Source organism: Phalaenopsis equestris, unplaced genomic scaffold, assembly GCF_001263595.1.
Source record: "Phalaenopsis equestris unplaced genomic scaffold, ASM126359v1 Scaffold000610, whole genome shotgun sequence".
Lineage (NCBI taxonomy): Eukaryota > Viridiplantae > Streptophyta > Magnoliopsida > Asparagales > Orchidaceae > Phalaenopsis > Phalaenopsis equestris.
The window spans coordinates 124,773-151,180 of NW_018165050.1; the positions used below are offsets into that span (position 1 = coordinate 124,773).

Genomic DNA, 26,408 nt, shown 5'->3' on the forward strand with positions numbered 1-26,408 from the left:
TCCCTGTAGACTGATCCCTGAACTTTCATAGCAAAATACCCTGTTGACAGTTCCCCTGAAATACCTGTGATTCCACTTTACCGCCTCCTAATGATGTCTGCCTAGATTGCCCATGTACTTGTTGACCACTCCTACTGTATATGCAATATTTGGCTTGATACAAATTATCCCATACATCAAACTTTCAATTGCTGAAGCATACAAAGTTCTCTCCGTCTGTGTTTGCTCTGCTTCAGAGTTAGCCAATAGCTTTTTAGATAGTTTGAAGTGACTACCTAAGGGAGTGCTAATTGGTTTCACCTTATTTATGTTGAACCTCTATAGGATCTTCTCAACATATTCTGCCTGAGACAACTTCAGTTTTCTTGCACTTCTGTCTCTGCTAATTCTCATCCCGAGGATTTTCTTGATTGGACCTAAACCTTTCATCTTGAACTCACTTGATAATTGTTTTTTTAAGTTCCTGATTTTCTCTATATCTGCTTATGCAATCAACATGTTATTCACATTCAAAAGAAACAAAATATAACAGTTACCGAAGTGTTTGATGAAGTGGTCTGCCTGACACTTCAAGTACCTATTTTTTGACATAAATCAGTCAAACCTCATGTACAGCTGTCTCGTGGTTTGCTTCAACCCATAAAGGCTCTTCTTCAATATGCAGACCAAACATTCTTTGCCTGGAAACTTGTAACCTTGTGGTTGCACCATATATAACCCATCCTCTAGATTTCCATGTAAGAAAGTTGTTCTTACATTCATCTGCTTCAAATGTAGATCTTCGTCTGATATTAGACTCACCACACCCTTGATAGTATTCTTCTTACCACCGGGGAGAAGATCCCTATATAATCCACCCTTCTCTCTGCTGTAAATCCTTCATAACAAGTGTTGCCTTGTAGTGCTTGCTACCATCTGACTCCTCTTTCAATCTGTAGAGCCATTTGTTGTGCAGTGTTTTTTTGCCATTTGGTAGTACCTTCAAATCCCAAGTTTGATTTGACTCCAAAGATTTCATTTCTTCATCAACGGCAAGCTCTCACTCCCTTGAATCTTTAACTTGAGTGATCTCCTAAAAGCACTCTGGTTCACCGCTATTAGTTAGTAACAAATAGTATAAAGAATGAGACTAACTGTGTACGGGTCTTGTCACTCTGCTGGATTTACTGACTTTTGTAGTAGATGACCGAGGAACTTTCAGTGTTCCTTCTGGTTGAGTGCATCTTCTTTCTTCATCTTTCTGATCACCTGTATCATCTTTCTTCACACATATGGATTCTTTAGCAGTAGTTAACGTACAATCCTCAGTTCCGATCTTATCTTTGTACATCTCCATTTCGTTAAAAGCGACGTTTCTGCTTCTGCTGAATTTTTGATTCTGATAATACCTGAACTTGTACCCAAACTAATCTAACCCATATCCAATGAATATACACTTGAGAGATTTCGAGTCAAGCTTGCTCCTGAGCCCTGCATCAACATGCACATATGCAGAACACCCAAATATTCTTAAGTGAGATGGACATACTTTTTTGTCACCCCAGACTTCTTTAGGTAAGCCTTCCTCTAAAGGTACTGATGGACTATGATTTATCAAATAAACTGTTGTATTAATTGCTTCAGCCCAAAATTGTAATGGCAAAACTGCATGCAGCTTTATGCTCCTAGCACGCTCCGTGATTGTTCTGTTAATGCACTTAGTCACACCATTTAGCTGCTGTGTCCTTGGTACGGTGAACTCATGCTTGACCCCCTCTGTGGCACAGAAATTTCTAAACTTTTGATCACGATACTCACCCACATTATCTGTTCTGAGACGCTTCAGTTTCAAGCCTTGTCTCATTTTCTACTATAGCCTTCCACTTCTTAAAGGCTTCAATTACATCATGTTTTTGCTTTAAGAAATAAACCTATACCTTTCTCGTGTGACAAAATAGCGAGAATCTTCAATGCATTGAATTGGAGTAGGACCCCATACATAAATATGCACTAACTCTAATTTCGTTGATTTCACCACTGGCCCGCTCTTGGAGAAAGTAACCTTCTTCTGATTGCCATATATTCCGTCTTCATAGAAATCCAAATCAAGTGATTTCAAACCTTGAAACTTATTCTTTGAAAGTAGAGACTTCATACATTTCTCGCTCACATGGCCAAGCCTACAGTGCCATAGATCTGCATCCACACTGGTTCCAACCATATCAATGAAATGATTTCATTGATCAAATAAAGAGTGCCTTTAATGTTGTCTCGAGCCTTCACTAATGCCCCCTGGTTACCCTCCATGAATCATCTGTGAAAGTAGTCATTAGTCTTGAATTTGTCAGCTGACTTACAGAGATAAGATTTTCCTTTAAACATAGAATATTTCTAACTTCAATAAGCTTTCAGACTGTTCCATTCGATAACTTGTTATCAACATCACCCTTTCCCACTATACTGCAGGCCTTGTTATCTCCAAATAAACATTCCCTAGATCACTCTGAGTATAGTTTTTAAATACCTCTTTATTAGGGCAAGCATGAAAAAAGGCACCTGAATTCACTATCTAGGATTTAGTACCGACTAAGGATAACACCAGGGAGTCATTTTGGATTTCACAATGGAGAAATTAGTAGAGAAACTACTTTCTTGTCCTCCACAACCAACATTTCTTGGAGGTTTACAGTCCTTCCCGAAATGCCCTTTCTTACCGCAATTTCAACATTCTCCTCTGCTTGACTTGGTATTTTTTTCTTGGACTTGGATTTGTCTCTGTCTGTATTTCTGCTCAAATTCATCCATTGTTAACAACATTCCACGCAGAACCTGAAAATTCACTATTCACAGCTTTTCTGTTAACTTCTTCATTCATCATCAGACCCACTATATTATTGAAGTTCAACTTCGAAGTCCTTGAAGAATTACTCACCGCCTTTACCAAACCATCCCAGCTGTCCGACAATGAAGATAGTATTAACAGTGCTCTGACCTCATCATCAAACTTGATCCCTACAGAACACAACTGACTCGTCACAATATTGAAGTTATTAAGATGCTCACCACTGAACTGTCTTTCACCATCTTCATGTTGAATAATTTCTTCATAAAAAAATTCTTATTGAAAGCATAAGGTTTTTCGTACATCTTGGCCAATTTCGCCATGAGATTTACGTAATTTTCTCATTCACAATGTGTATGCAACAGATGATGAAAGTAACAACCTGATCAAACCTATTGTCGTTCAATCCAACACTTTTCATTCTTTCATAGACATAGATTCAGGCTTCTTTGTAATTCCTTGTAGTGGCAAGTATAATTGTTACTGATACAACAAATCTTCCACCTGATTCTTGTAGAAAGCGAATTTTATCCCATTGAACTTCTCCAGATTGAAGCTTGCTTCTTCGGCCATTGCTCCCACTTGAATTGAACCCCGCTTTGATACCAGTTTGATAGGAATTATACCAAAGAAGAACAATTCTCAAACTTTTGTCGGGCTTAGGATCGATTAAAAACTAAACCACACAACGAAATAATGAGATCGCACCAATTTGAGAAAACCATAAAAAACTATAAGTAGAAATCACAATCAAAGCAACTAGAGAAACACACGAGATTTTACGTGGAAAAAACTGAGAACTGGAAAAAACTACAGAGTCACACCACCAAAAAATTCTACTATGAAATTCAGAAAATGTCTATAAAGAACTCACACTAGTTACCTCTATACACACAAGGAAACTTACAAGACTCGTGCTCCAATCCTTTCTTGCTTCGATCTGATGCAAAAAACACACCCCAAGATCCCAGAAATCTTTCTCTTCGACCTTTCTCTCCTTCAGGAACTTGCCAAAGAAACTTGTGTAGAAACCATCTCCATCATCGCTCAAAATTGGCCTTAAAACCAAAAAAAAAATGAGCTAACTGCTTCGGGCGCTTAAGTGCTTATACTTCTAAACACCAATCTCTTGGGAAGCAGAGAAAAAAAAAATTGTGCTCAAAACATTGGGCATTTGAGCCCCCAGACTTGACGCCTAAGCGCCAAAGGCTCGGAGAGCGCCCAATACATTGGGCGCCTGATCGTCGTCTTTTCTATTTGCACAACAATATGGGGCGCTAAGGTGCCTAAGGCGGGTACAAAAGCGCTCGTCTCTCTGTCATACGCCCATCAATGGGCGCTTAGGCACCCAAACCCGGTGCTTAGGCGGTAGGTTAGATTGGGTGCTTGGTGGAGCACCCAAACCCGGTGCTTAGGCGGTAGGTTAGATTGGGTGCTTGGTGGAGCACCCAAACCCGGTGCTTAGGCGGTAGGTTAGATTGGGTGCTTTTGGCTCCACAACCATAACATATGCAAGTCCTAGAGACAAGTTTTGGTGGCTCTTTTTTCTATCTATATGTGCAAAGCCTAGATCTTAAACTGGTGACTTCTATTTTTATTCTTTTATCTAAATTACTTTATGATTGGTGTACATGGTGTTATGTTATTTCTTGCTTTTTTTGTGTGAATTTTAACAGTTACAAAATTTTATATTCATTCTCAAGTTTCTTTGATAATATTAAATTTTAATGACTTATATTATCATTTAAAAGAATTAATATGTTTTTTTATTTCAACTAACAAAGTGATTAATTTTTTGTTTAAATTAAAGGCTGGGAAACTATGTATTTATTTATTTTTTTAATATTTCTTTGTTTATCTCATCTTAGATATGCGTTAGTAAATCATATACTTTTAAAACTTCTTATATCAAATATTTGATTGTATGTGTATGGTGAAATGAATAAATGGTGCAATATCAAATATTGATTCTTATACTTAGTTGGATGAGATTTTTAATAAGATATTAGATTTGTAATTTTCTTAAAGATTTATTCGGGTGGTTATCATTAAGTGAGAATGAGAGAGGTCATGAATGGAAGACTTCTATTAAGACAGATAGTTTTTGATGGTCTGTTCACATCTTCTATGGATGTTTCATTAGATAGTTTAATGTTGTAATAGGTACCAATAACAAATTACTTTACGTCCTGAGAGTGCTTTAGACAATATAAAAGAGAGACATATCAGTACATATGTACTTAGATTGCTTGATTGTAATAAAGCATTTGACATATTTTGTTATACATTGGGTTAAGGAATTGGATGCTTTTGAAGTTAAGATGGCTATCTAATTGCTTATTTTAACTAGAAAGTGAATGATACAAAATAAAATTATTCAAATTATGGTAGAGAATTTTATAATGTTTGTGATCTTAAAAAATTCGTGCATCGGCATCCCTCAAAAATGAATGAATGAGCATTTTATGTAAAGTTCTGGGTCAAATTTTCAGGAGACAACTAAAACAATAGATAAGACACAACCTAGAGATTACATCCTCATTTAGCAAATACGATTTGGGGTTTGAGGTTTCCCACAGGTGCAAGCCCCAATGATTAATTAATTCTCTTGATAATGGAAGAGCATTTTTGATTAAGGTCGATCATTAGAGAGTTGATTGCTTAACAAACAGTAGTAACAAATTTAGGAAATAAATTATAAAATTTATCATTATTAAGTTTAGAGTGGGTGGAGGTTTTTGTTTGGGTGTGGGTGAGGGTGAGGGTGAGGGTGGGGTGGGGTGGGGGGCGTAGGTGGAGATGATGTTAAATCTAATCAAGATTTCATGATTCTGTTATCGGGTTGTCATGATACTTAATCTATTTAGTCAGATGAGGATATTGACCTAACTTGACAAAATGATACTTGTCAACAATAATGGGTTACTTCGTCAAAGAAGATATTGTAAACTAAGAGTGGATGTTTGTTTTGGGGATAAATTCATGTTGATTTTAGCTTACATCCACTCTTAGTTTACAAAAGGTAGTGACTGTAATGCAGTGGAGTGTACTGGCCAAATCATCTGATTAGAAAGGCCCTTCAAAAACACTTCATTTGTCGAGCCAATTGGCTAATTTACATTGGCAAAGGGTTCGGGCTGCATCCTTAATGGCGCAGATTATTTTGAGTATAAATGTAGTAATGACTTTATTATGAAATTGACTCATTGTGAGCTTGAGTTAATCTTAAATTTTTGCTCTCAATCAAAATTGTGAATAATGAATGAAGTTGCTTTAAATTATAATTAATGATATATTTCATTGGAACATTTTATAGATTTTATTATTTGAAAACTTGATTTTATAAATAAATATTTGCGGGTGTAATAAATATGTATATCATGAGGGTTATGGATATCTTTGAATTTATTGGCTCTATCTTGCTTACAAAAGATCAAATTCTTAATCTATATTAGTCAAATTTATTCAAATATTCTTTGAAGTTTAATTTTAAAATATAGCCCTTCAGTCGAGATTCACTTTTAACACGATCGTCATTGAGGTGATGGATGGCATTCAACCTATCAACTCTGCCTTGTTTAAGAGGATTGGATTCATAATTTATATTAATCAAGTCAATTTAAATATTCTTTGAAGTTTAATTTAAAAAATAGACCACTTTGATTGAAATTCACTTTCAACATAACTATTATTGGAGACTAATTAAAAAAAAATATTTAAAATACTTATATTTGTCATTTGCTTAAAAATATCATTAAATTTTGGTCACTAAAAAAAATTCTAAAAATTAATTATGTGCTTTTAAGATAATTATATGTTTTTCAAGATAGATTAATTTTGACTAACTTATTTGGGCCTGCATAACATTCTCAGACAAAGTATTATAGCACAAAGTATTTTAGCATTCTATATATTAGTTAAAGCACATACGAGTAATTTGACAACATGCTGGCATCTTGGTGTACCTGCACGATGCACATACATGATTTTTAGGGTCTTTTTGGGACAATTGCAGTTGTTTGAATGAGCAACTACGAAGTTGCTACAAAAGAAGTTACTGTTCAAAATACTGTGATGGCTATTACAATTTTTTTTCATTTTCAAATAATTAGACCGCATCTTTTTTACAAACACCGTACTTAGTCAGGTCATTTTGTAAAATGCAGATTTTTCACCACAACTTCTTGATAAAGCAGAGAAAAAGGCATTTCCCCTAAAGCTCCCGTGGTGCAGTCCAGACCACCCCCACCCCACACAGACCCAAAAAAAAAGACACCCCTACGATGCGCTTAACATGATTTTTAAGGTCTATTTGGGACAATTACTACTGTTTGAAGAGGCAATTGTGAAGTTGCTACATAAGAAGCTACATTTCAAGAAAATGTGATGAGAATTAAATATTTTTTTATTTTAAAATATCAGATCGCAGTTTTCTGACAGTCACCACACTTAGATTAGGTTGTAAAATGCAGCTTTTCTTCAAACGTTGTTTCTTCAAACACCCCAGCGATGCGGTCTAGAATGCACTGCATCACCACTGCCCCTACCCCTGCCCTCCCCCAAACACACCCTTAATGCACTTGTAGATGGCAATGGCACAATGTACTTGCACAGTTTCTAAGGTATTTGAAGAATTATTTCGTGATACTTGCAATAATATAAAAATATCTAATTTTTTATTATTTACATAAATATATTTATTTTTAAATACGTGCAAATAGTTTACTTTAAATTTTGGAAAATTTGTCTTCTATTCGCTTGTATGAATATTGTGGATTTGGTGGCGAGCAAACAAGCTAGATTTTGATTGTTTATTTAAAGCAACATATTTTATATTTTTAAAACTAGCATTTAATTCTTTGAATTCTTTTGTGTTTGATGAGATATCGTTTGTGCTAGGTAATAAGCTTTCAAATTTTTGTAAGCACACTATATTTAGCTTTTTTTTCCTGCTTAGGAATGAGTTGTTGTATTCTCTATTAGTTCAGTACTAAGCTCTCTTTCATCTCAGTCAATACAAGATATAGAACAGTCTGAGTGTTGGTCAAGGGGTGCTTGTTCATGGTGATTGGCAAGCAATTGGGATCAATTCAAGTCATTTGTATTCAGTTCTCCCGTTAAATTTCCCATTTTTTGGCTTTCACTTTTATTATTATTTTGCAGGTGCACTCTTCATTTCATTCATTTTATTACTTGTTGCATTGATAGTTTGGAGGGTCATGTTGTTACTTTTGTTCAACTCCCAAACGACAACAACAAAAACAACAACAAAACCTTCATCCTACTAGGTGGGGTCTGCTACATGAATCTTTTTTCTCCATTATGTCCTATTTAGTGTCATATTTTTATTTAATTCTAATAAATTAGGATCATTTTTTATACAATTTGCCCAAGTCTTCCTAGGTTTACCTCTATCTATCTTAACATAAGTCGAATTTAAAATATCTACTCTTCTAATTGAATTATCAGATGGTCAGCGTTTAATGTGACCGAACCATCTAAGACGACTCTATCTAATTTTGCCCGTCACTGGAGATACACCAACCCTATCACAGATGTATTCATTTTACATTTTGTCTAAGTTGAAAGCCACTCATCCACCTAATCATTCTCATTTCGACAACACTTAACTTAGTTTTATGCTTCTCTTGTAAAGACCAACATTCAATGTCATAGATTATTGCAGGTCTCACCACCTTCATATAAAATTTTCCTTTTAGACTAAGTGGTACTTTTCTATCACACAATAGGCTCGAAGCATTCCTCGACTTCAACCAACTTGAATTCTATTAATAACATCCTCATTAATATCACCATCACTTTGAACAATAGACCCGAGATATCTAAAGCGTTTACACCTTTTAATAATTTGATCACCCATAGTTACATATAGTTCACTAGAGCTACTACTACTAAAATTACATTCCATATATTCAACTTTAGTACTACTCAAACGAAGGCCTTTAGACTCCAAGGTAGAGCTCCATCAATCAAGTTTTTCTTGAGCTTTTTCTCTCTCGTCTTATCCAAGAGAAGGATATCATCAGCGAAAAGCATACACCAGGGCACATCCTCCTGTAAGTGTCCAGTAAGACCATCCATAACTAAAGCAAATGATATGGGCTTAAAGCCGATACCCTGATGTAAACCAACAAAAATAGGAAAATATTTAATCAATCCTCCTATTCGAACACTCGTAACAACTCTTTTATACATATCTTTAATAATTTGAATATAAGTCATATCAACATCTTTCTTCTCAAGAATTCTCCAAACGATATCTCTTGAAACCTTATCGTAAGCTTTTTCTAAATCAATAAACTTTTTCTAATCGTAAGCTTTTTCTAAATCAATAAAAGTTATATTTAGATCTGCCTTATTAACTCTGAACTTCTCCATCAAATCTCTCAATAAATTTATACCTTCCATAGTAGACCTGCCCGACATAAATCCAAATTGATTATGAGAAATCTTTGTAAAATTTCTTGACCAATGTTCAATTACCCTCTCCCATAATTTTAAAGTATGACACATCAACTTAATTCCTCTATAATTTGTACATTCTTGTGCATCTCCTTTATTCTTAAAAATGGGGACCAAAATACTCTTCCCCCACTCCTCATGCTTCTTTTTAGTTTTTAAGAAAATATTAAAGAGTTTAGTAAGCCAAGAAACTCCCAAATCTATAAGTATTCTACATTTCAATTGGGATATTATCAGACCCTACAGACTTTCCACCCTTGATTTTCTTTAAAGCCTCCACTTCTTTTTTAACTTCTTTTTTACTAATGCGACGGTTTTTTACTAATGCGACGGTAAAAATTAAACAGTTTATTATTTTTAACGATTTTAAGATCACTTAGGTTGATCTTATTTTCTGAAACTTCATTAAAAGGTTTATCAAAATAACTCACCTACCTATTTTGAATATTTTTTTCTAAGAAAAACACTTTTAATTTCATCTGTAATACACTTGAGTTAAATCTTTACTTTTTTTTTCTCTTTGTTTTGCTTCTTTTCTCTTTGTTTGGCTTTTCTTTTCTCTTTGTTTGGCTAGTTTATACATATATTTTTCACCCTCCTTGGTATCTAATTTATTATAAAGATCACTAAAATTGTTCTCTTAGACTCTCCGTTTGATATTTTTTCTAGTTCTTTAAGCTTTTACATTTAAACCAATAACATAACTTCTTATATTTTATCTTTTCTTGTACATTATTATTCTACCACTAACTATTTTTATTTATTGAAATATTTTCTTTTGATTCTCCAAGTACAACTTTTCTCACTTGTTTAACAGTGTTTGTTACTTTATCCCACATAGAATTTGCTTCTTCATGAACATTCCAAATTTTGAAATATTAAATTTTATTCATAAAAATAATTTTATTTGTATTTTTTAGGTACCCCTATCTAATTCTACGATGATGGTTCATAGTATTCTTTATTTTACAACTTTTCATCTTAAAATCTATGACTAATAATCAATGTTGAGTACTTAAATCCTCACTTAAAATGATCTTACAATCTTTACATTCTCGACGATCTCTTCTTCTCATAAGAAAATAATCAATTTGTGTTTTATTAGATCCATTTTTATAAGTAATAATATGCTTATCTTTTTTCTGGAATAAAGTATTAGCAAGAACAAAATCATACGCTAAAACAAAATCTAATATAGCTTCATCTTTTTCATTAATCACTCCAAAATCGTAGCCACCATGAATATTTCTAAAATCTTATACCACTCTACTGACATGTCCGTTTAAATCTCCTCCAATAAAAATTCTTTCTTCAAGAGGTATCATTTTTATTAGGTCTTCTAAGTCATTCCAGATTTTTTCTTTAGAACTTATACTTGAACTTACTTGAGGAGCATAAACACTTATAATATTAAAAATCTTAGTTTCAACAATAATCTTAAGGGCTGTAATTCTTTCTCAAATCCTATTAATTTTTACAATATTATCTTTCAAACGTTTATCTATAATTACACATACACCATTTCTAATGCGACTCTTACCTGAATACCAATGTTTAAAACATAAGTCATCAATCTCCCCAGCCTTATCTCCAACCCATTTAGTTTCTTGAACACATAAGATATTTATCTTTCTATGAATCATAATATCAACTAATTCCATTAATTTATCAGTGAGGGTGCCTATATTCCAAAATCCTATCCTAATATTAGTTTCATGGACTGATTTCTTTACCCGCATTCGTCTGTAATGTAGGGACCCTTGCTTATTTGACACTACACCCAGACGTCGGTGTAGCGGCCCTTGCACACTTTTCACTGTATTCAAAACATATTGTGCGTCGCTTTCAGGGGACGCCCTAGCACTTACACAATTGTCAAAAGGATTCATGTCATAATTTATTTGACAAGTTTTACTCTGGCTATTGACTACCTAACTCAACCCTCCACTTTTCACTTCCAGGCTTGGGATCGGCAATGACAGTGTTACTTTTGTTCAACTCCCATTAGTTAAAATTTCAGCAGCCTCTCAAAGTTTCTTCATTTTAAGGGGTCTAATTGTAAATAAGAAATATAGAAGAAGTCTAAGGGTTATTTGTAAAGGGTTTGTAAGGCTCTATAGAAGCTCAACTCATGAATGAAAGAAGAGAGCTTTTTACCAAAATAATCATCCATATTTCTTCATGGCATGAGAGCATCGTTGTTGCTCGATCTGCAATCGCTTGCTAGCTGAGGAAGATAGGGATGGGATCGGCAAAACAGTGGAAGGTTTTGGGAACTGCAAAGGCAAGGCAAGCTAGGGCTATCAAATCAAGAAGCTGTCACAAGAGACGATATAGGCAAAGAAAACCGTTGCTCTGTCATGCAGAACGACAAACAAGATCAATCGCAAAAGGAGAAGTAGGGCTTCGATCTTAGAAGCTGTCGTGCAGATCGATCACTGAAGCCAAACGGTCAAGGCGACTCAGAAGGAGGTGATGCTTAACATAAATGTGATGAGGAGGAGGTGATTTCACACAGTGCAAGGAAGAGGCCACACTTAACCTAAAGACAATGAACAATCTGAAGGGGAAGAAGCTATGATAACTTTCGTTCTCGTTTGGTCGTGCGTTGCAGTGGAGCCACTGAAGGCATGGGCTGGGAAGGAGGAGAATGTGGAGAAGGTGCATGCGACTTTTCTCTTAAAATGCAAGTTTTGAAGGAGAACTAAATAGCCGGTAGAAGTGATGTCAGGGAAGTAGGAAGCATGTATCTTCATAGGGGGCTTGTCATGGAGTGCCACAGAACGACAACTTGATGCTATGTTTAGTAGATTAAGCAAGGTGTTGTATCTGTGGATTATGATAGAAAACGATACAGGGCGACCTCGTGGATTTGGATTTATGAATTTTGCTGATAGACATGCAATGAATGATGCTATCAGGGAGATGCACAATAAAGAGCTGAACAATAAAAAAATATCAATCAAGAAGGCCAAGCCAAAAGTTGGGTTCAGATGATTCAGGCTACAGTTATAGTGGTGGTGGCTACTCATCTAACGGAGCAGGTGGATGAAAATTTTCTTCTCATTCTAGAATTGACAGAGATGAAAAAGGAGGCTGCCAGGCAAATAAGATGGTAGTAAAGAACGAGGGAAAGACATGGTTAGTTCTTACCAATGAGGATCATGAGTTACTAGAGATGTTGAAGAGGAATCAGAGAGTGGTCGGTAATGCGTCCTAGGATGCATCCATCTTATCGTCATTTATGTTCACTCAGTCAAAGATACTCGTGATACACATGCTCTTGCCTCAATATCCACCACAAATCACCATAATGGATAGTGGATTCTGATGCATCTCGACATGTGACTGGTGGTTCTCTTTTTACACTCACCTGGCAATTTCAGAGAGTATTTAGAATGCTGGTGGTACAACACAACCTGTGATTGGTAAGGATTAGTGAGGTGTGCAAATTCTATGACTTTGTCTAATATTTTGCATGCTTCTTCTTTTCAGTGAACCTTTTATTCATTAACACCATTATACACTAATTAAATTGTGTTGTTCCATTTGATATTCCAAATGTCTTTTTTCAGGAGAAGGGGATTGGCCGGAGACTTAGGACTAACACGTGGCATAGTGAACTCTGGTATTTGGATAGAGGGATGATGGACTCAGATTTGTCATCCATGATTGAGCATATTAGAGGATGATTTGAGAGGAGTGTGGAGGTTGTTTTGCTACTACATCACAATCGCATGAGACACTTTTCATTTATTTTATTGTCGTTTGTATCCATCCTTAAATGAAAAGACAAATAAACAGAAACTTGTGCGTGATGGTAGTGAGTTTGGTAAGCATACCAGGAGCTCTTATATTAGTTCTGGAAAAAGTTCTTATATTTTTGATTTGGTACACTCAGATGTGTGGGGATCTTGTTCTACAAATTATTTGGATGTTTACAGATATTGTGTCTTTCATCGATTATTTTTCTTGTGTTACTTGGTTATATCTGATGAGAAACAAAAATGATGTGCTTGCCTGCTTTTAAGGCTTTCACAATGTGATTCAGACTTAATACGGTGTTTTAGTGAAGGTATTGAGGTCTGATAATGAGACAAAGTATACCAACAAGACATTTGGAGATACTTGTTAGCCAAAGGGATACAACATCAAACCACATGTTCATGCATGCCGACACAAAATAGAGTAGCTGAGAGGAAGAATAAACATCTTCTAGATGTAGCTCAGAGCATGATGATTACGATGAATGTCCCAAATCACTTGCATGGGTAAGCGATTTTCACATCTGCTCAATAGATCAACAGAATGCCCTCGAGAGCGTTGGATTAGAAGTCTCGTTGTCAGATGTTGAAAGGAGATAATAACATAATCCTCCAATTGAAAGTTTTTGGTTGTGTATGTTATGTGAAGGACAACCGATCATCAGTAGGGAAACTAGATCCTAGAGCTGTGAAGTATGTTTTCATGGGTTATACTGCTATCAAAAAGGGGTATGTTTGTTGAAGTCCGATAGAGAAGAGACCGTTTGTGAGCATGGATGTGTTATTTAGATAGTTTGAACCGTACTACACTCTGGAGGTGATCTCACCCTTTGGTGACTCATCAGCTACTGGAGGTATGAGGCGTGAGGGGGAGAGTTGTGATGGTCAGAGATTGGTGCATTTGGGAACGATGTCTTGTCTCGTTGTATGGGAAGGATCAAAAATTTAGGAAAAGCCAAAAACTAAGGAAAATGAGCCTGAAGGTGGAGGGATTCAAGCTCAAAGGGAGCTGAGAGTGTATACAAGAAGGAAAAGTCAGAATGAGGGAACAACGTCTGCCGTGCCACTTGTGCCATCAAGTCCGGGAACAGTGCCTACTGTGCCACTCGTGCCATCAGGTCCCTTGTCCTGGTCTACCCCAACTCCCGAGACACTTGCACCTTCTACTTCAGAATCTGATTACCCAGGTGATATGATTCCTCTCCCTTCTCCTCCCACTCCCATTGCTTTAAGGAGGACCACTCGCAACAATGTGGGTCGTTCTCCTGATTGTTATTCTTCTGATTGTTTTGGTTTCTCACATGACATTGCTCAGTTTATCTCATATTCTAACATATCATCTGTACACGGAGCATTCATTGCATCTTTAAACATTGGCTCTTTACCCAAGTGTTGGGAGGTAGCTAAGGAGAATCCAAAGTAGAAGGTAGTCATGTTGGAGGAACTTGGTGCTCTCGATAAGAATGGGACGTGGGAGATAGTACCATTACGTTGAAATCTTCATCATTTGTGCATCTCAACTGTAAAATTTCAACTAATATATATTCATATTGTCTTGTGTGTGGACTCCAATAATATGAGAGTAATTTTCAAGCATTATTAATGCTTCAGATGTGTTGACGAGTTGCATCTATAATCTTTCGCTGCATCTGTAATATTTCGTTGCATCATTTTCATTTAAATCAGTTGTGTTGTTTTCTATTTTGAAATAACTTCGGAACATTATTTGCACCAATGATATTTAGGCAGCTTTGAATGTAGTGAGAACATTTTGAATTAGTTTTGTACGATGTTGTATCCAATGCCTGATATTAGTTTTAACTTCATTCATGTTTGGCTTGCGTTGCATATTGACGCATATGTATAGGTCAAACGATTTTATATTATTATTTGAAAATTGGATACATTGTTTTTTGTTTATGGAGTTTGTTTTATATTATGATCATCAAGCTATAAAATCTATAAATTTTCAAAAGTTAGAAAATTGGCATGCTAAAATACTATGCTAGTATTGAAAATAAAATTATTGATGCTTCAAGTAAGATTGTTCTTATTTTATCACAATGTAGGTTAGGGTGATTGGATTTGATCAAATTTAAGAAGATTATTTCCATTGTAAGTATTTCAATGACATTTGTCATGATTTTGTTATTGAATTATTTATTTTAACAAAGATTTCATGGTTAAAGATAGTTTTTAAGGAACTTGTCTTTTATATTTTTGATTCAAAATTGAGATAATTTTTTGTTTAAAATTACTTGTTTGCGGTGATGTAAAACTCAAGTCGTGATAAACCTGTATTCATGATCAAATATAGATATTATTCACGTTACTTTAAAAGTGATGTTGCATAGGTAGTTTACAATATCGAACTTGTCAAACAACTAAAGAAAACAAACGTAACATTAGCTTTACACAACATGCCAATTTCTTATAAGCCTTTATACTTCGTTGCCTATTCCATATAAGTCTTGAGAGATTATTGGATTGGGTTTTGTCATAAGATTACCACGAACTTTAAGGGATCGAGATTTTATTTTTAACTTGTTTATTATCTTTCTATAATAGCTTATTTTATTAAGTTTTTTCAAGTTGTTAATGCATATCCCATATTAAAATTTTAAATACATGAATTACTTAAAACTATTGTCTAATAGAGGTGCAATATTCATGTTCTACTTTTGAAAAACTACATAAGTATATGAAAATTTAATTAATTTGTTTAACTGTTTATCACCAACAAATTTATGGATAAATTGAGGTGTTAAGAATATTTATGAATGAGTCGACCGCCAAAATAATCCCCTACCCATTTACATTGGGCTATTTTAGTATTAGATTAAATATAAATGCTAAATTAATCTTCGAACTATTTTAATATGAGCCAAAATAGTCTTCATCGGTGACTATTTAAGCCTATATTAAAAGAGTTTAGGGACAAAATTGTCATTTTTATAAATTATGAGACTAAAATGACCCCATACAAAGAGTCGGGAACCATTTTGACACTTTTCATTTATGAATTATAGCTTTTTTATAGCATCAAATTTAATCATACTTGATTACCATATTGTTGTGTGTGTGCTATGGACTTTAAAGATGTTAAGAATATTAAACACATATGTGGTGGCCCTAATAAGAGAATAATTCATTTTTTAAAATGTTTAAAACTGTATATACAATCTCATATGCTATTTTTGGTGAATTGCATTTAGCTTATCCTTCATGTCTTAGAACTTTAATAAAACAAATAATTAAAATAAAATAATCTAGAGGTAATTCATATATAACTATAAGGCTTTTAAAACTTGTTTAATTTTGTAAAACACCACAATCATCTTATTTCCAATTCTAAAATTTATCATGCTGTTGGTTCCATTATTGATTGACTATTAGTTGTTGTTCTTTATGTTCATGAGTTACCTTTCAAGAAGCATGATAGGTTTGTTCAAATTTGTTTCACAACTATTGAATACTCAATTTGCTAAAGCCAAAACTTTCCAATCGAGGGATATTGATGCGGAATTCTTATGCCTGCTACTACGCTACTCTCTAGTACTTGTTGATTATTTTATTATTCGTGTCGCTTTATGTTATAAGTTCTATAATTACCTCTCATCTGTTATAGTGGGATTCTTTATTTTCATTTTAATGACTGAAGTCCTAGAAAATTCATCCTTATTGTTATTTGTTGCAGGCTTTCTCTTCTAACATCACTAATACTAGGTATTCCTACTAAACCACCTTTTTTACTTGCTGGTTCTATTGGTTCTGCCATATGGCCTCTAAAAAGTGTTGCTTGACCAATCCTTTGGGAGGCACATTTATTTATAGGAGGAAAATTAAGCGATATGGGATACTTAGAGATTTTTCTCTTTTATGGAGATTTTATTTTCTTTATTTGAAAGTTTCTAAGGACTTAGGCACCCGGATAATTATCTCCTCTGTTAGGGGAGCTTTTTTTATTAATTTTATCAGTGTTAGGTCTCTTATGAATACATAGTTAGTCTCTCTTTTAACGCAAGTGAAGGTGATCAACCCATTTGTTTGGTGGGATGTGGTTGGGGATCAGTACCTCACGCAGTCAAGATTTCACTGTTTCATCTTCTTGGGTATGTCACAGAATGTTAGTTTATCATGTCATATTTGATGTTGAGCATGAACATTCATATGATAGCTCATTACATTATCCTAAAATATCTTAAATAAGCATAAATATTCATATGCACTACCAAAGCAAAAGAAAATATTGTTTCTCATAGTACTAAAGGAAGATAGAGGATTGAAACTTGGGATCTAGTCAAAAAGAATTTTCAAGTGTAATGAAAGAGAATATCGGGTGAAGATAGCATAAGATAATAAGTATGATTGATTGTAAAAGGTTATAATCAAATGTAAAGTATGACTTTAAGGATAGTTTTCTTACATGTTAAGCATATCTATTGGCATTTTGGTAGCAATGGTTATAGTGCTTGACCATCTAGAGCTGAAATAGTTAGATGTGAAAATAGCCTCACTCCATGGTGATTTGGACGAATTCACATATGACTAAGTAGATCAGAGTTTATAAAAGTCTGGGATGACAGAACTATGACATATTGATTGGATTTGTCATCATTCCCCCTACCATCAATACTAAGCTTATGGTGATTAATTTCTACACTTTTAAAAAAATTAAATTATTGTTATTATATGCCCGAGTGATCATTGCCCTAATGACTAGCCCTAATAAAGAATAATCTCTAGTTATTATGAGGTATAGACCAGAAAGGCATGCACCAATGGGAAACATAAAACCTCTGATTTATAGTCCTCATAAAATGATATGCATTTTGGTAGCAATGGTTATAGTGCTTGACCATCTAGAGCTGAAATAGTTAGATGTGAAAATAGCCTCACTCCATGGTGATTTGGACGAATTCACATATGACTAAGTAGATCAGAGTTTATAAAAGTCTGGGATGACAGAACTATGACATATTGATTGGATTTGTCATCATTCCCCCTACCATCAATACTAAGCTTATGGTGATTAATTTCTACACTTTTAAAAAAATTAAATTATTGTTATTATATGCCCGAGTGATCATTGCCCTAATGACTAGCCCTAATAAAGAATAATCTCTAGTTATTATGAGGTATAGACCAGAAAGGCATGCACCAATGGGAAACATAAAACCTCTGATTTATAGTCCTCATAAAATGATATGCATTTTGGTAGCAATGGTTATAGTGCTTGACCATCTAGAGCTGAAATAGTTAGATGTGAAAATAGCCTCACTCCATGGTGATTTGGACGAATTCACGTATGACTAAGCAGATCAGAGTTTATAAAAATCTGGGATGACAGAACTATGAGATATTGACCGGATTTGTCATCATTCCCTCTACCATCAATACTAAGCTTATGGTGATTAATTTCTATAGTTTTAAAAAAATTAAATTATTGTTATTATATACCTGAGTGATCATTGCCCTAATGACTAACCCTAATAAAAAATAATCTCTAGTTATTATGAGGTATAGACCGGAAAGGCATGCACCAATGGGAAACCTAAAAAATTTGATTTAAAGTCCTCATAAAATGATATCCCATTCATCATTCACCGCTCTTGTATCGTCCAACCAAATTGCCTTGTGGAATATATATAGAGGTCAGGAGCACTTAGACAAATCATTGATTTTTTGTGTTGAGAGTTATGTGTAATAAAAGGGTTTTATTGGATTTATTTGTTAAATATTGTAGCCCTTATTTAAACACATATGTTGAATGAAATAGTAAGTTTTGGCTTATTTTCTTTCAATTTGGGCTTTGACCGTCTCTACCTTTCTCTCTTCTAACTACATTCCGTGCGAGAGGCACACCAGCGTTGCGTCCCGCATCTCGTGCAGGAGGCACAACAACACACCTATGTCCCACATCCTCTGCAGGAGACAAGCCCACGTCAACCCTCACACGGCTGGTCGGCCACCGAACTCCAAGCCGCTGTCCTCCAGGCTATTGTTGTCGTCTGTTAAGGCCGCCGCTGCTGCACCTTCCGCAGTTCGGCCTCCACACTAAGAGATTTAGTCCATTGATTGAAAGGGGCCCTTGGTGTGTGTGTGGGGGGAGGGGGGGTGATACCCCACGGATTCCGAGGGGAATGATATGAAGCGGATCCCAATCTTGATGATAAGATATATCAAAATCAGGCCTAAATGAGGAAGGGAATTGTTCATGGTGAGTATGCCCTAGAATGGAGTGCAGGTGATTAAAGATGATGGGATATGGAGATATTTTGGGAATTAAAGTATTGGATCTTCTAGGAAGGATTGATTTTAAGGTCTTGAAGGTCTTGGTAGGGCTTATACAGGGAGCTAGTGCCTTGACAAGAACTGCAACTTCAACACATGCTTCGACGCAGGTGAAGCTAGATCCCTCTCTCGTGGATTTGAAGCTTGATGGACCGGCCACTTATCTGAGCTGGTCACGTCGGATTGAGGCGGATTTAGTAGGAAAAAAACTAGAGGGGCATCTGACCGAGGACGAACCAAAAAGTGACAGTGCTGAGAAAGATAAGTAAAGGACCAATCACACCTTAGTATACTTGGCTACTCAACTCAATGGTTTTGTCAATTGCATCCTCAGTCAATGGTATTCAAAAGGTGAGGGACATCTGGGCAAAGCTGAAGAAAATTTATGCTGGAACTGAGAACCATGTAAGGGTAGCTCAGATTCAACGTGAGATAGAAGCCGTGGTACAGGGTGATAAATCAATTCAGGAATACTCCATAGATTTTGAGAGGCTGTGAGCAGTCTTGATTACTTACCACCAATGTCAAGCTATAGCCATCCAGAGTGCAAGAAAAGAGATATCTTGAGCTTTGATCAAAGAAGATCTGTCTTCCTAGCTCAGTTGACTATTCCTACACTAGATGATGCCACTATTGCGATGGTATAAGAGGAGATTCACATGAAACTACACTATGAGTCTAGTGGTTTTTCGGGCCCAGGATAAGCATTAGCTACCGCGAGCCCAGGTACGTTAGGTGTCCAGGGGAGACTTACAAGTGCTACAACTGTGGTGAAGTTGTCCATCTAAGCAGGGTCTATCTTAAGCCATCTAAGGAGAGAGAGACAAGTGGACGTGGATAAAGTGGAGGTCATGGTCGTGGTCATAATCGCCATCGCGGTTGTGGGGGTCGGAAATGTGAAAGAGGGAATACCGGGTAAATCTGATGGTAGCAGAGGACGAGGGAGAGACATGTATGATCTTTACTAGTGAGGATCATGAGTGCCTGGAGCTACTGAAGAGGAAGCATAAAACAGTAAGAGATGGAGCTGGGGATGTTTCAAATTCATCGTCATCAAGGGGTAACATTGTCATTTTGCTTACTTCGGTAAAGGTACTGATGACACACTTGCTCTTACCTCTATTTTCTCTACAGGATCATCAAAATGGATCATAGCTTCTGGTGCATCTCGTCATGTAACAGGTACTGCTGGAGAGTTCTTTTTATATATTCATCTAGCAGCACCAAAGAGTATATAGACTATTGATAGTACAACACAACCTGTAGTTGCTAAGAGTATAGTGAGACGTACCAATCAAATGACTTTATTTAATGTTTTGCATGCTTCTTCTTTTTCAGTAAATCTCTTATTCATTAGTGTCATCATTCTCCAGTTAAAATGCATTGTTTTTTTTTGTATTCCCCGGGTAATCTTCCAAGAAAAATGATGGGTTGGACAATTGAGACTAGAACATGGCATAGTGGATTCTGGTACTTAGACTGAAATGGGATGAACTCAGCTCTGACATCCATGGTGGAAAGTGCTGCAGTAGGAGAATCTAGGAGGAATATCGAGTATGTGTCACTGCCACATTAGAGACGTATGAGACATTCTAGTCTTAGTTTACTAAGCTATTGTATCCATCTTTGTATGAAAAGATAAATAAGAAGAAACTGTTGGTGATGCTTGTGAGTTTGACATGCTCACTGGGAGCTAATATATTAGTTTGGGAATAAGAGCTTTGGTGTGCTTGATTTGATACATTATGATGTATGTGAACCTTATCCTACTAGTTCTATGAATGATTATTATTATTTTGTTACGTTTATTGATAAATTTTCTCGTGTTATCTAGATATACTTAATGAAACAAAAGAGTGAGGTGGTTGCTTGCTTTAAATATTTTTACAAGGTAATCTAGACCCAATATGGGGTAATTGTGAAGGCGTTGAAATCTAATAATGGGACATAATATATCAACAAAGCATTTGTGGACTATCTGTTAACTCAAGGGATACAACACCAAAGAATATGCCTATACACACCAACACAGAATGAAGTAGCATAGAGGAAGAATCGACATTCTAAAGATAGCCTGGAGCATGCTGATGGGAATGAATGTCCCACAGTACTTATGTGGGCAAGCAGCGTTGAAAGCTACTCAATTGATTAATAAGCTGTCCTTAAGAGTGCTGGAGTGGAAGTCTCCTTATCAGATGTTGAAAGGAGATAATAGTTAGATCTTTCCATTGAAGGTATTTGGATGTGTATGCTTTGTGAAAAACAACAAACCATCTGTTGGGAAGTTGGTTCGCAGAGCTGTGAAATGTTTGTTCGTGGGTAATTCTGCTACTTAGAAGGGTTATGTCTGTTGAAGCCCGATTGAGGAGAGACTCTATGAGTATGGATGTGTTATTCAAAGAGTTTGAATCATACTATACTCTGGAGGTGAATTCACCTTCGGTGACTTAACAACCATCAGAGATATGAGGCAAGAGAGAGTGAGTAGTACTGGTGATGGAGTGGTGTAAGTGGAAGAAAAGCCATGTCTTGTGATGTTTGATGAATCAAATAAGGAGACAAAAACCGAGAAGATTGACCCCAGAGGTGGTGGGATTCAGGCTAAAGTAAGCTAAGGGTGTATACATAGAGGAATAAGCAAACTTAGGGAATAGAGTCTACAGGGCCAACAAATCCCAAGCCCCAGCCTTCGCCAACTCTTGAGACACTTGCACCATTTACCTTTGATTCAAAACTCTCAGGGGATATTATTTCTCATCCGTGCACTCCTACCCCTTCAACGTTAAGGAGGACCTTCCACAGCAATTAGAGACATCCTCCTGATCGTTTTGGGCGGGAACTTAGCATTGCGAACTTTGTTTCCTATCTGACATCTCACATTTGCATGGAGCATTCATTGCATCATTGGACTCTGTCTTTGTACCCAAGTGCTGGAAGGTTGCTAAAGAGGATCACAAGTAGAAAGCAGTGATGCATGAAGAGCTTGGAGCTCTTTATAAAAGCTTAACATGGGAGATTGTAACACTGCCAGCAGGGAAGAAGGAAGTTGAATGCAAGTGGATCTTCACGGTAAAGCAAACTTCAGAAGGGAAGGTGGAGAGGTACAAAACACAACTAGTAATAAAAGAATACTATTAGACGTATGACATTGATTATGATGAAACTCTTGCATCAGTAGCAAATATAAACAAGGTGAGGACATTGACTTCTCTGATAGTGAATGATGGATAGAGACTCCACCAACTGGATGTGAAGAATTTCTTTCTTCATGGAGAGCTATTGAAGGAAGTATATATGGAGATATCACCAGGATTTAGTACATCCCATAAGGTGGGCAAGGTGTGTAGACTCAAGAAGTCACTGTATGACTTGAAATAGTCACCTCGAGTCTGATTTGACAAGTTTAGAATGACGAAGATTGACTTGGAATATCAGGAGATCAATGCAGACCACACGGTATTCTTTCGACAATATGTATGTCACACTACCATATTTGTGTGTATGTGGATGACATAATTATCACTAGTGATGATGAGTCAGAGATAGCTCAACTGAAGGGAAGATTGGGGATGCATTGAGGTAAAGTATCTTGGACAACTCAGATACTTTCTTGAGATTGAAGTGACCCATTGACCTGAGGGGATAATCCTATCCCAGAGAAAGTATGTGCTGAATCTTCTCACGGAGACAAGTATGTGGGGGTGCAACCCTATAGTCTCTCTAAATTGATCAGAAGGTCAAACTCAATACAGTGGCAGATGAATCAGTTGATCTTGAGAGGTACCAGAGGCTTGTGGGCCTCCGGATCTATCTGTGCCACACTCGACCCAATATTTCTTTTGCAGTAAATGTGGTGAGCCGCTACATGCATGTAAGGAAGGGTCATATGGATGCAGTGTATTAACTTTTTTAGGTATATAAAGAGTGCACCAATGATTGATATCCATGAAGAATGGATGTATAGATATTGAAGGCTTTTCTGATTCTGATTGGGCAAGTTGTGTTGATGACAGTCGATCCACATCAGGATACTGCATGTTTGTAGGTGGCAACTTCGTCTCGTGGAAGAGCAAGAAACAGTCAGTTATAACAAGATCAACAACATACGCAGAATACAGGCTTATGGCATTAGGAGTTGCTGAGATGATATGGTTGAAAGCCTTATTGGTTGAAATTAAAGTGACCAAGGAACTCAAATGAAGTTGTGGTTTGACAACAAGTCGGCATTCAACATTGCTAACAACTCGGTACAACACAATAGAACTAAACATGTAGAGATTGATAGATTCTTCATCAAAGAGAAGTTGAATAATTGATTGTTGAAACTAAGTCATATAGTTTTTGGAGGGCAGGTGGCTGGTTGCCTCACTTGAGGACTTAGCTCAATGGAGTTAGTTAGATTATATGACAAGATAGGCTTAGTGAATATCTTTCGCTCATCTTGAGGGGGAGTATTGAGAGTTATGTATAATAAAAGGGTTTTATTGGGTTTATTTGTTAAAGATTGTAAACCCCATTTAAACATATCTGTTGAATGTTAGTAAGTTTTGGTTTATTTTCTTTCAATTTTTTTGTGTTGGATAGAGTGCAATTCACTTAAGAGAACAGATGTATCATTGGAGGACCAAGTATATTGATGTTTGGTACCTGCTTCATCAAAATGAAAGATAAAGATGAGGTTTCAGTTCTATCTGTATAGAGCAATTTAATTAACAGTTTATTGAAGTAATCCCTGCTCTCAAGTTTTAGATAATGCTTCTAGTTGATTGATTTGTGCATCTGTTGATGCCCACTGTGGCTTTGGATGAGGAGAAGCCTCTAGTGATTTGAATAAATTTGGTTGCCTGCTTTGTTCACTGATAAAGTTAGAATTTAATAAAATGTAGAATGAATGAGTTATGCCAAATTAATGTAAAATTATTTTGGAACTACCAATCAACCCTAATTTCTATTACCATGCATGTAGGCTAGACTCCTTATGTGATATGCGTTGGCAATGACGCAAGGATAGCGCTCAAGTGATTTGATTCAACTCTTCTTTTAGTCAAATTATCTTGAAGAGCTTCGAGGGTTCTTCTTAAATTACTGAGCAAACATAGAGAAAGAAACTCATGAGCAGTTGACAAGATCCTTTTGCATTGTTCTAAAAAATATGGTGTGAAGAAATTCAACTTCTTTCTTTGGCTTTCTCTTTGAGAAAGATTGCTTAATGCTTTGGGGAGATCTTCGCCAAATCTTTGTATTAGTTTTCTTTTGGAAAGGAATTGGTATGTATAATGATTAAGTTGATATATATGCCGATTGAAGCATGTTACAATTTAAAAGAAAAAATGAATATTATTTTATCCATACAAAGGAGGTAAGTGTGATTCTGCTATATAAAGGTATTGTCTATTTAAAAAAGAGGTGTCACTATTTTAATTTTAATTTTTTTTTTAATGACGAATATGTTTCCAGGAATGGCTTATCCAACGACAACAAAATGATTTCCTTCGCAGAAATGATGACCGATGATGACCAAGTATCCAGAGAAGAGAGAGCCTTCAGACTATGGATTAATAGTCTTGGTATTGCTACCTATGTGAATAACTTGTTTGAAAATGTCAGAAATGGGTAAGGTTCTTTGAAATGATTCTATGGCTTATTTTATGTGATTTTGTTAAATTCTATCAACACTTGTCCAGATGGGTTCTTTTGGAAGTACTTGACAAGTTGTTTCCAGGAAGAGTTAATTGGAAGCAGGCAAATAAGCCTCCAATTAAGATGCCATTTCGGAAGGTTGAAAATTGCAATCAGGTTGTAAAGATTGGCAAAGATTTAAAATTCTCAATGGTTAATGTTGCTGGTAGTGACATTGTGCAAGGAAATAAGAAGCTTATTCTTGGTAAGTTTCACAGGATGAACATTAAGTTCGATTATGGTCTTTATTAATATTGTGTTTAATTTACGGTTAGGTAAATTTTATGTAAGAGTCAATGTTATTAGCCAAATCAAAGTAAAGTTATCAGTGATTTCATTTGAACTCATCCTTTACTTAAGCCGCTAGTAGCTCTCTATGTATTTTCAATACAAGCTAGCTAAAATTAATCATTTTAAAACAAGCATTTAATAAGTTTTGCTATATAATTTTACATTTATGAAGTGTTTTCATATAGTATTGCGCATCAACGCAAACCTATAAATGGTGGGTTTAGATAGCGAGTTTGCCATGGTCAAATCTTTTACATTAATCTTGTACTTACTGATAATTTAGTGACATCCTAGAATTTCCCAATTGAAGTTCTATTTCTCTACTATTTTTTTTTGTCTTATGCCCATTCATATTATTAAAACAAATGCATCATCCTGAATAAATTTGGATTCAACAATTAATTATGCTGAAAAATGATTATTGCTTTAAAGAATAACATTTATTATACCTGAATTTGCACACTTCTGTTAATTGAAAAGGCTGATCTGTGCCATATGGCTTTTTCATATTTCTTGTAGATAACTCATTTCGTTAACTGCATTGAAACATTAACAGAAAAAGAAAATATGTATTTCTGAGGAGTAATTAACAGTAAACTGATTTGAAAGCCTCTCTTTGTACTTTGTTTTCAGCTTTTCTGTGGCAATTGATGAGATCCAATATCCTGCAATTGTTAAAGAACTTGCGGTTTCACTCTCAGGGAAAGGAGATCACAGATGCTGATATCCTTAATTGGGCCAATATTAAAGTAAAGCAATCTCGAAGAACTTCTCGAATAGAGAGTTTCAAGGTATTTTCATTCTTATTCGAAGCAAGTGGTGCCTAGATACTGTTTTCCCTGATTATTTTCCTTTCATTTACAGGACAAGAGCCTATCAAATGGGATATTTTTCCTTGAACTTCTCAGTTCTGTGGAATCTAGGGTTGTGAACTGGAGCCTTGTCACAAAGGGTGAAAATGGTGCGATCAAAATTCTTTCTTTTTTATATAAAATAATAATAAAAGAATGCTAATGAATTGAAAGAACACTTTTAAGGAGATTGAAAACACTTTTTTTTACCTACATAAATGTTTC

General features: G+C 35.6%; 1 protein-coding gene across 2 annotated transcripts in view; it reads left to right on the plus strand.

Moving 5' to 3' along the window:
• LOC110029923 (fimbrin-5-like) overlaps window positions 1–26,408 on the plus strand; it is a 34,067-nt gene that overhangs the window by 6,729 nt on the left and 930 nt on the right. For both annotated transcript variants that reach the window (XM_020732414.1, XM_020732415.1), the window contains exons 10-13: window positions 24,820–24,975; window positions 25,047–25,246; window positions 25,966–26,123; window positions 26,197–26,293. In XM_020732414.1, the coding sequence (XP_020588073.1) occupies window positions 24,820–24,975; window positions 25,047–25,246; window positions 25,966–26,123; window positions 26,197–26,293 (611 nt within the window). The remainder of the gene's footprint in view (window positions 1–24,819; window positions 24,976–25,046; window positions 25,247–25,965; window positions 26,124–26,196; window positions 26,294–26,408) is intronic.